Source organism: Exophiala xenobiotica, assembly GCF_000835505.1.
Source record: "Exophiala xenobiotica strain CBS 118157 unplaced genomic scaffold supercont1.6, whole genome shotgun sequence".
Taxonomy (NCBI): domain Eukaryota; kingdom Fungi; phylum Ascomycota; class Eurotiomycetes; order Chaetothyriales; family Herpotrichiellaceae; genus Exophiala; species Exophiala xenobiotica.
This window is the reverse complement of record NW_013562489.1, coordinates 2,387,242-2,401,182: the sequence shown is the minus strand read 5'-3', so window position 1 is coordinate 2,401,182 and position 13,941 is coordinate 2,387,242. Positions and strand designations below refer to the sequence as shown.

At 52.6% G+C, this 13,941-nt stretch overlaps 6 protein-coding genes across 7 annotated transcripts; 3 read left to right on the top strand and 3 right to left on the bottom strand.

The window, feature by feature from the left end:
• Window positions 1-284: 284 nt before the first annotated feature.
• On the bottom strand, window positions 285-1,150 carry PV05_10161 (uncharacterized protein; the record flags this gene model as incomplete). Its single annotated transcript, XM_013456573.1, has 2 exons — window positions 285-1,001; window positions 1,097-1,150. The coding sequence occupies 2 exons, from the start codon at window positions 1,148-1,150 to the stop codon at window positions 285-287; spliced, it is 771 nt and encodes a 256-aa protein (XP_013312027.1).
• Window positions 1,151-1,542: 392 nt separating this feature from the next.
• On the bottom strand, window positions 1,543-2,229 carry PV05_10160 (uncharacterized protein; the record flags this gene model as incomplete). The annotated part of the gene is made up of 1 exon (XM_013456572.1): window positions 1,543-2,229. The coding sequence occupies one exon, from the start codon at window positions 2,227-2,229 to the stop codon at window positions 1,543-1,545; it is 687 nt and encodes a 228-aa protein (XP_013312026.1).
• A 419-nt stretch (window positions 2,230-2,648) lies between these two features.
• On the top strand, window positions 2,649-4,463 carry PV05_10159 (uncharacterized protein). The gene has a single exon (XM_013456571.1). It carries the CDS (start codon window positions 2,788-2,790, stop codon window positions 3,913-3,915), a length of 1,128 nt encoding a protein of 375 aa, XP_013312025.1. The 5' UTR covers window positions 2,649-2,787; the 3' UTR covers window positions 3,916-4,463.
• A 36-nt stretch (window positions 4,464-4,499) lies between these two features.
• Window positions 4,500-8,803, bottom strand: PV05_10158 (eukaryotic translation initiation factor 3 subunit D; the record flags this gene model as incomplete). The annotated part of the gene is made up of 7 exons (XM_013456570.1): window positions 4,500-6,300; window positions 6,354-6,673; window positions 7,104-7,604; window positions 7,654-8,232; window positions 8,295-8,382; window positions 8,432-8,518; window positions 8,704-8,803. The coding sequence occupies 7 exons, from the start codon at window positions 8,801-8,803 to the stop codon at window positions 4,721-4,723; spliced, it is 3,255 nt and encodes a 1,084-aa protein (XP_013312024.1). The 3' UTR covers window positions 4,500-4,720.
• Window positions 8,804-10,678: 1,875 nt separating this feature from the next.
• Window positions 10,679-11,894, top strand: PV05_10157 (uncharacterized protein). Its single transcript, XM_013456569.1, has one exon. The coding sequence runs from the start codon at window positions 10,735-10,737 to the stop codon at window positions 11,713-11,715; it is 981 nt and encodes a 326-aa protein (XP_013312023.1). The 5' UTR covers window positions 10,679-10,734; the 3' UTR covers window positions 11,716-11,894.
• Window positions 11,895-11,994: 100 nt separating this feature from the next.
• PV05_10156 lies at window positions 11,995-13,731 on the top strand. Of its 2 annotated transcripts, XM_013456568.1 has the most exons (2): window positions 11,995-12,437; window positions 12,560-13,731. In XM_013456568.1, the coding sequence occupies exons 1-2, from the start codon at window positions 12,226-12,228 to the stop codon at window positions 13,671-13,673; spliced, it is 1,326 nt and encodes a 441-aa protein (XP_013312022.1). In that variant the 5' UTR covers window positions 11,995-12,225; the 3' UTR covers window positions 13,674-13,731. The 2 variants fall into 2 exon arrangements, with proteins under 2 accessions (XP_013312022.1, XP_013312021.1); XM_013456567.1 differs by having other exon boundaries at window positions 12,416-13,731.
• The last annotated feature ends 210 nt before the right edge of the window (window positions 13,732-13,941 follow it).

Genomic DNA, 13,941 nt, shown 5'->3' with positions numbered 1-13,941 from the left:
ACGAAGAAAGTGTGCTGAAAACGAGACTGCGCTGTCGAACGAAGGGCTGGAGATGAGCTTGTTGTTTACACGATTTGGCTGTATCAGCGTCGCTGGTGAATTGGACTGAGAGCAGTACGATGTGCTGGAAACAGTACTGCATCTTTTAGTGAAGAAGCTGGATTTGGGCTTTCATGGTGCAGATTACAAGTATCAGCTGGACTGATACCAAGATCAGAGTAGTAAGCGGCATAGGTAGAGCTTTGAAAAGGCGTATATCATAGCCAAACTATCAGACCAATCGTTCAAGGTGGTCCTGATTGGTCTACGCCCATCTTCTGGGCCGCCTCTCGATCTCGATGTTCCTTGTGCTGCTTGACGCTGCCCTCCAGCCCATAGAGTGTTGCGGGATCTCCTGGAATGATCATACTAAACGGATCGTGAGCCATTATGTAGTCGTAGTAGCCGCACCGAGCAATAGGCTGGGTCTTGTTGATGTCGATCTTGCCTTCGGTCAAGACCCGCTCGTCGATATGGATGCCGACGACTTTGCCTATCACTACGTCGACGGTACCCATGGGCGGGTTTCCCGGCAATTTGAGGGTGGTGTAGTACTCGCACTCGAAGCGGACAGGGGATGCTCTGACCATGGGAACCGGCGTAGGGAGGGCCCGTGACCAAGTCTTTTCCAGCCCCGCGCGTTCGAACTCGTCAACGCCGTAGGGCAGGTGTTCGGCTGTTTTGTTGACGGCTTCGCGCAGTGGATAGGTGGCCAGTTGCCAGCAGAAGACTCCGGTGGCTTCAGCGTTGCGGACGGTGTCCTTTTGGGCGGAGTGCGGGTTCTGATTGGCGGAGAACATGACGTATGGGGGGTCGAAGGTGAGATTGTTGAATTGAGAATATGGGGCGAGGTTGGCGGTCGGGGTGGAAAGGCCGTTGGTGCTGGTGGTGCTGCTGCTGGAGGAAGACGAAGAGGGGGAGATGGTGGATATCCAGCCTATAGGGCGGGGGACGACGCAAGCCTTGTAAAGTTGGAAAAGGGTCAGGAATGATTTTGGAATCAAGAACTTGAGGGCACCTAGGACAGAACAAGAGGGATGGCAGAGTGTATACACACCTTGAACGGATCATGAGGGAGGTTGTGCTCGGTTTTCCCTGGCTCGTAGAACATACTGCCGGTTGTTTTGATGTTCCAGATGCTGGGCGGATAAGGGGACAAATTGGTTCAGACACGAACTGTTGCTTTCCTTTCCTGGATCGAATTCGAGGCAAGATCCAGCACCAACGCTGATTATATATGTATACGGACCCGTTTCTCACCCAAGCTTACTGAAGGATGGAAGTTGAAGTCGGCAGTCGACAATCTTGAATGATTGGTCAGGCGGGATCTGGGCTCTCCGCAAGTCGGATAGGCGACGTCGGGCGTCGGCAATAGGGACTCACGGGGGCACATCATGGGGATTGTGTTGGAGAGCAGCGGGCCTGCACTACCCCGAACCCGAACTACCAACTTAGGCATGGCATGGCCCGGCATGGCATGGGTTGAGAGCTAGAGAAGACAGTTCATGATGAGTGTGCGCGCTCTTCAGTTCCATCCCGCCTTAGATCAATCTCGCCGTCAGGCGTTGAATCGTGAACAACGTGCTCTGCTGATGGCTTACTCTTCCTCCTTTTCTGTTTGTGTTGCTCCTTCCCTTTGGCCTCAAGTCCTTCACGGTCTAGTGACTGATCACTGAGAGAATCCGAGCCATCCTCTTCGTCCGAAAGAGCTTGATCAGCTTGATCAGAAGTGAACGCTAGATCACGATGCCAGACAGTAACAGACCATCCATCTGTTTCGATGTGTTTGGGAAGTTCCTCGGCGAACGTGACACTGCGATGCTTGCCTCGTCCACACGAGAGAGCTACGATAAGAGTGGTCGGTGAGGTCTGATCCTGCTCCCAAGCACGCTTCATGTTGTCCATCTTGGACTGGACGATGGTGACGATGTCGCCGGACCTCTCTGCGACGCCTTCTTCAGAAAGCACTGCCTCACGAAGGTGCGCGGATAGGCCCGTATGTGTCTTGCGAAGCTTTGCTGGTGGATTGGGGATGGTGTTGAGGGGGAAGTCGAGCTGTTCTGAATCAGGAGGTCTCTCGATTGGACCCCATATGTTGCCGTACGAGATGAAGCGGAGTTTGAAGAGTGGAGAGTCATGGTCAACCACATCTTCTTGAAGGTCTTTTCGGTCGTCGACGTCGTTCGCCATTTCTAGATGGTCCGGCTAGGTTCGTGCATGCGATGGGAGTCGTAAAGTCCAGGCTTGCCGCCCGTCTCCTACGGCGTCCACAGGCGTCCGGGTGATAGGGGATGAAATAGCAGTGGAGGCTTCATTTGGAAACCCATCTCGCAATGCTACTCGTAGGATTGTCACTCCGTACCTAGGTATCTGAAGTCATACGTTGACTTCATGCCTGCTTCGGGGTTTGAGGCCCCGTTGATTTGACGATGACGAAAGAATGCATATAGCACGTGATCTGCCTGGAGCGGATGAATTCACGTGACTTTGGTCTCTCTCCGTCTCTCTGTCTCTGCTGACTGATTCTTACCAAATCCGAATCCATCAACTTCGCCGCCGCGGAATGACCCGCATGGGGGTTTGTCCGCTGCGTCCTTCGACCTTTGCGACAATGACAGACCCATAGACGACCCAGTTGATTAAGCCACAGATCCCCAGATCTCATAATGCTGATCCTCTCTTCCGATCCGATCTTCTAGTCTGTTCGAAAGCAGATTTAGCCAGGTATAAGTACACATTTCATTGTTCATGAAGCGACTTCTCTCTTTTCTCATTACCCTCATCACGGCACTACTCATCGCATATTATACCAACATCGAATCCAATCTGGCGACCAATGCAATCTTTCATCAAGCTAGACCCATTTTCAACAATTTGATACTTCGAACACCACCTAAAGCCTCAGCAACACCCTTTCTCGGTCTCCCTCTGATCCCCTCTCGCTTCACATCAACCGCAAACATGACCACCCCGCGAGCCATCCAATTCTCCTTCCTCGCTCGCGAGCAGTCCGAGGGCGCTGGTGCCGTCGTCAGACGCAGTGTCGGCACACCGAAATTGCGCAACTTCACCCCGTTCCTCATGCTCGACCACTTTCGCATTCCACCTGGCGCAGGCTTTCCCGATCATCCACACCGCGGTCAAGAAACAATCACATACCTGTTAAAAGGTGGTGTCGACCACGAAGACTTTGCAGGCAACCGTGGGACAATAGGGCCAGGTGATCTTCAGTTCATGACCGCTGGTCGAGGGATCATGCACGCAGAAATGCCCGTGCAAACCGAAGATGTCAACGTCGGCATGCAACTTTGGGTCGACTTGCCCGAGAAGCTGAAATCCTGCGAACCGCGTTATCGCGACTTGCGCGCCTCTGAGATCCCAATCGCTAAGACGGACGATGGCAAGGTCGAAGTCAAAGTAATTTCTGGACGGAGCCAAGGCGTCGAGTCGCTCAAGGACCTCGCGTACACGCCTGTTTGGTTCTTGGACATCACGATCAGACCGGGCGGCAAAATCACCCAAGAACTTCCTCAGGGCTGGAACGCTTTTGCATATACGCTTGAAGGGGCCGTGACATTCGGCAATGGCTCAAAAGAGGCTGGGGAGACAATCACGCCCTATCACAATGTCGTTTTCGAGCAGAGTGGTGATGTTGTCACGGCGCATGTTGAGGAGGGCGCGACTGAAGCTGCACGATTCATTTTGGTCGCAGGACAACCGCTCGACCAGCCCGTGGTGCAGTATGGCCCCTTTGTCACGACGAGTAAAGAGGCAGTTTATCAGGCCATGATGGATTTCCAGACATCCAGCAACGGGTTTGAGAGAGCCATGAATTGGGAGAGTGAGATCGGAAAGACTATGGGACGGGTCAGATAAGACGAAACAACCGAATCTTCGCAATAGCGGGAGAACTTGCTTCACATTACATTACGAAAGACTCGACTGGGACCGGACACTGAAAGCCAAACGAAATCCGAGACGGCGGTTCGCCGAAGGTTGCATTCCTCACTCTTTATATGTGTAGCTGCACGATGCACCATCGGCTGCAGCACAAGTGCGGGGACATTCGCATGACAGGCATAACACTGTCTGTTTCGGGCCACCGACTGGAAAAACTCGAGGTGATCAAGATAGGAGTGAGCGAACTTGATCCGGTGGCCGCTGAAGAATGGAAGGTCTGTAACCTTGGAGGGATACTATTGAGGATGGGAGCGAGGCTATCCTACCACGCCATTTCCTTGCTGCCTTATACCTCGGTGTATTTCAGCTATATAGAGGGACCTAATTCAGTTAGAGATCTTTGTTCACGTCAGAATTTTCAGAGGTCCTGTTTCTCACCTAGTCGTTTCCCTGAGAAGTGTACGCATATGCACAAGCACGTGATCTTGGACTGCTTATTCAGCGGTTTTACCTCCGGTGTTCGGGCTTTTTGACCTCGTCGATTCTTGAAACTGGAAGAGTTCTGTGACTATGGAAGCGTGGCTGCGGCTTTACCATCACCAATTCATTAAATTCTCGATCATAAACTTGCTCGTGTCCATTTTCTGCTGTGGTGTCTATCTCACCGCAGGTCGTGACTCCTCATGCCACCGTCAATAGCGTCTAGCAAGGCCAGCCTAACGAGGCTGAAGGCAGAAAAGAATGCAAGGCCCTAAGATCATGCGCAACTTCATCCACCAGCCTACTCTTCGCCAGCAGCCTCCTGAGCATCCGTAGTCACGATGCCGGTCATTCCATCATCCTCATCCTCAAACGTGTTGAGTGGGACCTCGTACAGCCGAATCACAGGCTTGTTGGGGTCCTTGATCAGCACGTACTTTTTATCCCCATCCTCACCCTCGCTCATGCCGCGAACCAAGTCAACAATCGTCCGGACAATACCCCATCCATTGCTGAGACCCAAGTTCATCTGGCCGGCAAACTCTCGAGGCTTGTATCCCACAACGCCAAGAACGACGTGGTTGGCCGCAGACTTCGGGTTCACACGCGACACGAAACCAAGCTTCATTTGGTCCGCTCGTGCAAGAATGGCCTGTGTCGTCCATCGTGCAAGTTTGCACGAGTTGTTCTTCATTTCTGTTGCCACGACCGCACCGCGCTGCGAGGTTAACTTCGTACGCCAGTCGAGAGCGCCACCAGCTCCCTGAGCCTTGTGGTCAAACTCGTTGAGCGCCTTGATAACGAGGAACTGGTCGTCACCCGAGATGTTGTTCTTGGTCGCGGCGTCGAGTTCCGTACGAACGATCAGATTCAAGGGCTCTTCGTCACGCTCGAGACTCAGATCGAAGCGGCGGTACTTGTAAGCCTTGGATGCCAACGGGTCCGTCTCGTCATTGGGACTGTAGAATGGATTTGGATGTGGGAACTCGATTTTGTTGTTCGGACTCTCGATGACCGTCTGGAAGGCGAAGTTGTGGTTGATCATTGTGGCTTCCATGGCGAGGTTGTATGGGGTGTTGATGCTGTCGGCTTTTACGCCGGTCTGTTGTTGCGTGTTGGTGGCTGAGTCGGCTTCAAGAGGTGCATCGGCCGCGTTTTCGTTGACTGTGACCAAATCGATGCTGCTATCTGGTCGTTTATCCAGGAAGATCTTATCGCCGTGCTTGAGGATGACGATATCCCACGAGTACACCGAGCGCGTGGCGCACATGAGCATGGACAGGATGTCGGAGGTTGCAAAGATGGTAGCCTCGTCCTTTTCGGCGAGTTCTTGGATGACTGGATCGGCAGATGTGGTCACGTTGTATGCGGCACGATCAAGGGACACGAGTTTGCGCTCGGTGTTCTTGACAGGCGCCTTGTCGTAAGATCGGTCGTAGTAGTACAGGAAGCCATAGCTGTCAAGATCATCGCCCTCGGACGTTTCGAGGTTCAGTTTGCCAAGTCGGTTGAAGTCAATCTCTTCCTTCATGACCCAATCTGGACGGATGTTGACCGAGGCGTCGCGATTCCGTTGTGGCTTGTCGTAGTCTCGCCAGCCGAACCGTCGGCCACGGCCACCTCGTCCGCCTCTGTTGTCATAGTATTGCCCTTGTTGTTGGCCTCCTCCCCGGCCTTGTCCGGCTCTTTGGAATGTGCCTCTTCCGCCTCGTTGGGCGGCTCCTCGTTGTCCGCGGCCACGGAAGACTGCTACACCACCTCGACCAAATCCGCCTCTTTTGGCAGTCGTTCTCGTGTTGTCGACAACGGAGAAGGAGGATTCGTCTTCGGCGACCTGCACCGCGAAAAGTGACGAAGTGCCTGCGCCGTAGATTTGTTGATCTAAAGGGTCGTTAGTTGTCGATCGTGTTGAGGGCAACGAAGACCTGACTCACCTCTAAAATTTCTGCCATATTGTCTACCACCTCTGTCTCGCCCTTCTTTTCCCTCTTGTGTCCAGTCAGCCATGCGGCCTAGTTTATCGCTTTTCGAGTAGGGGGCATATGGGACGCCATCGAGGGTTGTGGTTGAAGTGATTTCTGGACCCCATTCGTCGTTGACGTTGAGGTCATTGATGGCATCTGCAAGACTGATTCCCGGCATGGTTGTTCGGAATACAAGTCCTGTCAAATGTCGTTGAATAGCAATGCCTGTTATACAATATTGTGCAGCTCGAAAGTCACAAAACGCTTCGGTCTGGAGGGATTTGATGCAACTCTTGGCACCGAATTTTACCTACACACTGCACTGGAAGGTGCCACCCCGCAGCTTCCTCTCGCCTCCTCTCAGCCTCGTCCTCATCATCACCTACTTACTGCCTTCTCACTGTGCAATACGACGAATGTCAATGCGATTCTCTGCAGAGTTTACAGTTGAGCCATTCTCTAAGGTGCGGACGCCATTGGTCAAATTGATCGTGTCTGGCACTGTACAACGAGTGTCCGTCAGCCGATCAGGACTGGCACCGAAAACACGGCAGCGATTGCAGAAAGATTCATTGAACGAATCCACTTTTCGCAAGCTTGTCTGAAGATACTTGAACATCAACTCATCATCATGGCCTAGCCACCAAACATTGGAAACCCGAAACCACCCTGGCACTGAGAAGCCCTCCCTATCCAACTTTTCCTCATCGTCATGAATACATTTCGTCAATTTCGGCGGTATAGTCTGTGCCCAACTGATCGTATGTTTCCGGCTTCGTTGCAAATATACTCGACAGCGCATCGCGGAGTTCGAAATCCTCCATGACTGCACCGAAACCATAGCAGCGGACCTTGCTTCTGATGGCGTCGATCATGCCCAAGACGTCGTCCCTAGTAAGGCTGGAGTAATTCCTGTGACCTTTGAGTGACTGCAGGGCCATAATTGGTGTCACCTGTCCACTCGGGATTGCGCTGCCTCTCAGGGTTTGACTCAAGTTGAGCAGATTGTTCAGGATCTGCACTGATTCGGCATCTGGTACTTTGTGGTCATACGTTGGTTCCAAGCCTCCATTTCGAGCGGGTGTGCGCTCGATATGACTTGGCGGAGGGCAAGAAGCCATCAAAGCATGTCCTGAAAACAGCGCATCTTCTTCGTTGTTGGGTGAATCCATCGATCTTCGCACGAGATATTCCTCGTGGTCACGGCAGGTTTGCTCAAGTCTAACTATCATTAGCCCCTAAGACTGACACACTGGATAGCAACGCTTACTTCAAGATGAAATCGATCCCCAATTGCGGTTCTCTCTCAAAAATCCCCAGGGATCGCATTCCTGACAATGGCATGCCTGGCATATCCGGGATGACTCCAGGTTCCTGCTTGACTGAAATCTCCTGAATATCTGGACCTTGAGGTGAATAGCTGTGATGAGTTGTGCCGGGCGAGTGACCTGAAGTGCTCATAGCGCCGCCATTGATATATGTTTGAGGCGAATAACCAGTGGTGGCTGTCGGTGGCCCCTGAAGGATTTGCTGATAATTGACTGATCGGCCAGCCGCTGAAGATGGACTGAATGTACCCATGTTGGGTGGGCTTAGAGAATCGGCTTCACGCTTGGGTCTCATGGCAATTACAGCCTTGCGGTTCTCCAGCTCATTTTCGAACTGAATGCCTCGAGCGGTCAGGATTTCCCTCAATGCCTGGTTCTCGCGCTGTTGACCGTCAATCAGCAGCTTTTGTTGTTGGATAGTGGCGTCTCGAGCGTTCTGCTCAGCAATGAACACCTCTCGTAACCGCGCCAGCTCCAGTTCAAGCGCTTTGATGTAGTTCTCCTTTCGCTCCCGATGTGTTCTGCACACGGACAACCGTTAGTGCGCCCGCTCAAGAACCGGCCCTTGGCTATATGTTCCTACCTTTGAGCTTGACGGTTTAACTCTTGCCGCCGAGTCTGTGCTGGTTTACTATCTGGTTTTGGTCCTCTTCGTTTCGCTGGTTGTCCGTCTACAGAGACTAAGTCTTTGATTGAGTCTGTTCAAGATGAGTGGCGTACCTCTTGTTATCTTCTTTTGCATGCCCCCGAACCCTTTTAGAAAGCCCATCGGTTGAGGGGGCTTAGCCTCACCAGTCATTCCATTGTCTGTGTAGCCATACATTAGTACATCAATGACCATCATGTCCGTGGATATCGCAGGTTGCATGTCAACCAGCTTCCGACGACCACGCCCCGTAAGGGCGTTTTCAGCATATGACGACGCATCCAATAGTTGCATTTTGCGGTGGGGTTACAATGCAAATACAACAACGGGGGATAGATTCACTCACGATATGCTGCGGCAGAACCATAGTCTTGAGCGGCCCAAGTTGTTGAATCCATTTCCGGAGACTGTTGCATGTTGGGATGCATATGCGGATGCGACGCCATGATATCAAATAAATCGGCCAAAGTTTGAACACCCGCTTATTCTTGGGGATCCTTGACCGTCGGTGGGAGATTGACAAACTGTGCACCGCTGGTAGTAAACTGAAGCACCTAGTCGAGATGCGGAGTAGTTGCCGACGAAAAGCGAATTCGGCAAGAAACGAGCCGGCGAAAGCTGGTATGGAGGGCTCGGCGGCAGAGCCTTTTTGATGAGGTTTACGCAATCACCTCTCGTGATTTGGAAGCGGGAGAGGATCGCGCAGACGCTGGATTGGACAGGGAGAGAATCAGGATTCCATCATGAGACAAGATCGAAGACGTTGAGGTTGACGATGGTGCAGTGGGATCGCCCGGGGATCTGACGATGGGGGACGTGCGCGACGCAATATTTGTGAGCGGGACAAAATTGCTGATCGTGGTAGGCTCGTTTGTGCAACAGGAACGTCGCAGCTTTCGTCGGCAGAGCTAGAAAATGATCCGAACACGGCCTGGGGATGGCGAAAGCTGCAATGAGTTGCTGAGCGCGTTCGTGGAACCAGCGGGAGATGCAAGAATATGGGTTTGGGTCGAGTGATCAAGCCATTGACGGGTAAAGTATGGTCGTCGAGCAAAGGCGACGTTGGTGGAGGAGGAAGTGGTTTTGAATGAGCAGATGAGTCGAGTTGCAACGAGTAGGTAAGCAGTCGGAATATGCTTGGTGGCTGAGTTCTTCCAGACAAGGGAAAAAGCGCCAATGGGGGAAAGGTGTGGGTGAAGAGGGTGGACCGGCGGTTGAACCGTCCAAGAATCCGAATCAGCAGCAAAGACAAGGAGCCAATACCCAAGAGGGTCTTTGTGCGTGCAGGTAAGTAGCCGAGGGGTTCACGAGCGCGGGTAATGGGTATAGTCCTCGAGTGGTCTGAGCAGGTGGTTGACGCAGGATGGGTACTTAAGGTACAGGTAGTGTTGCACATGAGAAACAAGAACAAGGACGGCGAATTGTGCGACTTGATGGTGATGGCGGATATGCATATTCCGTCAGAAAGAAAAATTGTACCATTGTCAGCGTGGCAGTATGTGCCATCGTGGGCCCATCAAGCCATCAAGCCCTGTGCCGGACAGGGAGTACTGTAGTGTCGGTGAGTATCCAATGCAACAATCTTCCAAAGGCCCAGTTGGCAGGCATGGTACCGTATCTTGGCTCAAACATGACATGTCATGCTATTCGTACTCGTAGATGCAGTGCACATTTCCAGAACAGCGCGGATGCCGTGCGGGTAACTGATTCCCGAGCCATAAGCCTCAGAACATGAGACTCACAAAACATAGAGGCGCATCATGGGCGGGATCGACGGATAAATGGATCAGGTACTCCGTATAGGCGAGGGGAGCCACAGGAACCGCCAAAGTCTAGACCAGGTGACCAGCACAGCAAGGGTATCAAGGGCAAAAACTCACCCGTTTAGGTACCTCGCTGCCCTTGGAACCTTTCCGGGATAGCCAAACCGATGCCAAACCAGACCCTAAGCTTACTTGTCGTCCTGTGGTATGGGGAACTTCATACCCGTATGATGCCGTCTCTCCTTGTTTAGCGGGTGGTTCCCCTCGGGCAATCGCCTAAAACTCTGCGGCAGGTACCCTTCCTAAGCGTCCTTCTTCCTCGCCCATTCACATATCTTACCTCCATCTGGGATCGCTGGTCGATGGTTTGATGGTTTGGTCTGTGACGGCCTTAGGTAGTTAGTGAGCCTAAGTTATCGTTAGCGCAAGTTTGGGTTAGCTGACCACGCTGACTAACTTGCTGCCCTCCCAATCAACCCCGCTCCAGCCATGATGAGCCCGAAAGATCAATGACATAGATCATTTGTTTGGTGACATCTCGCCCCCCATTCCGGTGGCCGTTGAATCATTCTTCCATCCGATATCCTCGATACCCTCATGCCAGTCCGTCTCCGATGACCACTCCTGCTCTCCTTCAGCCCTTTCTCTGGCGGACTGCCCTTACCAACCTACGCGGACTGGGCATACTCACCCCTTGGCTGTTGCAGCTCTTGGCCACCGATCTTTTGCTGTCGCTTCTCCTGCCCTGGTCATTGCTGGCGCCCACTTCAGCATACAACATCTCTTCGTGGCTTGCCGGACTCGTCTGGCGTGGCATACAATTCATTTTCACCTCGGTCAATGGTGCCCGCATTACCGTGTCCGGAGACCAATTGCCCCAGCACGAATCTGCCGTCGTCGTTTGCAATCATGTTTCATGGATCGACTTCTATCTCATTCAGCACCTGGCTGTGAGGTCTTTCATGCTGGGTCGATGTCGCTATTTTGCAAAGCAGCAGCTCCGATGGGTGCCTTTCCTCGGTTGGGGTCTGTGGGTGATGGGTATGCCGCTGATCTCGAGGCGTTGGGACAAGGACCAAAGGGAGCTCGATCGCGTCTTTCGGGGCCCCAAGGTCTATCGATGGCCCATGTGGCTAATTAGCTACAGCGAAGCCACTCGGTATACTGCTCAGAAATACTTGGAGACTGTACAGTGGTGCAAGGCGCACGGCAAGCCCATTCCACGGTACACCCTCTATCCACGAACCAAAGGGTTTGTGGCGACCATCAAGGCTCTGGGTTCTGACAGCAGCGTCAAGGCGGTGTACGACCTGACTGTTGCGTACGCTCACAATGGTCGATTCCTGGAAGCACCAGACATGTGGCAGACTATTTCCCAGCCCAATTTGAGTGAAGAATGGCGGTTCCATGTGCACGCCCAGCGGTTTGACATTGAGGAACTGGCTGGTCGCAGCGACGAGGAATTGGCATCGTGGCTTGAAGAGCGATGGATGGCCAAATCAGCTCTTTTGCAAGAATTAAAGAAAAAGCTGGAAGACGGACAAGACTGGTCTCAGAGGAGCAAAAGCTCTAATGTAGAGGTGCTGAGCACATAGATGGTCCCAGCTCAGCCCGAGGCGCTGGAAGTAAATATGGTCTGTCCAACATGGCGTAGATACTTGCAGGACTTTCAACAGAAGAGTATGTTTATTGTTGACAGGCATACCTTGGAGCATTGCCTGTCGCTGCATATCAAGGGTTCAAGTTGTTGACCTTGCACGAAGTGGAATCTCGGCTGTTTGAGCCCATTGGCTGGAGCTGTCGCTATCGGCTTCATTTGGGGCTTGTGAATTTGGAATTGTACACAATTTTCCACCCACTTAGATACGAGCGACAGCTGCACTTACCTCCCTTCCTCAGGCTGTTAAGTACCTTTTCTCCATCATCAAGTCGCGCCACGAATCATCGGCCATCATTTCCTGCTGGGAAGGCTGCCGAACTCCTCTCTGAGAGAACGCCGTCTGGTAGTTGGGCAGAGGAACCCTTGGGCTTTCCCGCCATCATCACGAGAAGACATGGGAATCGCCAGCACTTGTGTTGTGCCTTCTATCCGATCATCAGCCTAAATGGACCCTTCGTCATGCGAACTTTTAGTCCATATCACTGCTCCAAGTGGCGCCCGAGATGACAGGCGGTACGCGTCCGTCGCGCAGTCAATCTTGGATTTTCAGCCTGCCCGAATAACAAAGGTATCCGAGGTAGATTTCATTTCTTCTACTCCCAATGCCACGACCACGCCAATCGGAGTGGGTGAACAGGACCATTCCTTGACGCATAGGTAGGTCACTGTTGTTTGCAGTCAAGTTGACAATGTTAGACATACATAGCGTTCTCGTTGAGCCCTAATATTCCCGATATGGGCTGCTCGTACATCATCTGCAATAAGCTTACAATCGGCAGATCGCCGTCTTCATCGGAACACGATACTCGTCGTCCGAGGACTGCTCCAGCAGCAGATCCCGCGTCAGGCTACGCTAGAGGCCAGTCAGCAGCAAGAAGTCCTAGGCGCGCCCGTCCTGATGCGTCATCTACCAGCGGAGTCTCTTCTTTAAGAACAAGGAATAAACGGCCGCATTTGAGCAGCGACAAGCGGAACAATACTGAGCTTACTCGGCCATGGGGAGCACTGAAGCCCACTTCTAGGACATCGACGCCGGATGAGAGTAGAAGCACCGGGACTTCCCCGATCAAGGCTCAGAACACACTAGACACTGACTCGATCCCATCTACAGTCTCCCCATCTCAACCTGTTTACCGGCATGAGGCCGCACCCGGAAACGAAATCTCTGGATCGAGACATGACTCTGTGGTAGACCTGACGACCCCAGTCCCGCTTAAGCCGGCCTGCCAGAACACTGAGTCCCGCCACCTGTTTGGTGGCATCTCGAATTGCCGCGATTCTGATACTGGTCGACCGTCCAAGCGCAAAAGGAACCTCGTCAGACAATTGCCTAACGAAATCCGTGGACCTAATGCTAAAGGTGGTCAAGCAAGATTCAGAACTCATGTCACCAAGACTCTGGGAAAACTTGCTGTTCGGGTACCTCTATCGAATCACTTTCGACCAGTCTATGTGGCTCGAGATGTCAATGTGTTAGAGCGAGGATACTGGCAGTTTTCAATCCATATTGTCGACTCTTCCACCACGGAAGCCGCGAGGAAGGATGAGGCGGCATGCGTATGGACCGAGAAAGAATTCGTCCAATTCTGGCAAAATCTCTCACGGTTTGTGCAGGATGGCAAGGCGGGCTGGGGAACAGCCCTGGTCAAAGAAGAAGACGGAGAAAGGCTATGGAGGATTAGGTTATTCACATGGGCTGAGGTCCTCGGACACGTTTGGCTAGTCCTCTGGGTACTCTCGGACAAGCTGACGGAGCGCATCCCCATGCAATGGATAGCTGGCGACGGGACTTTGATTGTCAAGATGTCAAGGGAAAAACAGAAGCGAGGCCGGTTGGGGACTTGGGTAAGAAAGGGGCCTGAAGACGAGCGAGGCTCCTGGGGATTTGCTTAGATCTGGGGTCATCATAAACTTACCTAGATGAAACTCATATAGGGTACTCTATTGATCATTCAGATTGCCCACGTGAAATTACTAACTACCACAATGTACCGCCTCAGGTACTGTGGTTGTAGTCATCGAGCAGACTATCATAGAGAGAGGCTAACCGCGTATGGTGAAAGCTTGGCAAGCTCTACGCTCTGCGGGCGCCAAAGTGGTGCGGTGCAGGCTTGCTGGGCACCGATGACACCTACTGGGCACCTGATGGGCACCTGCTGGG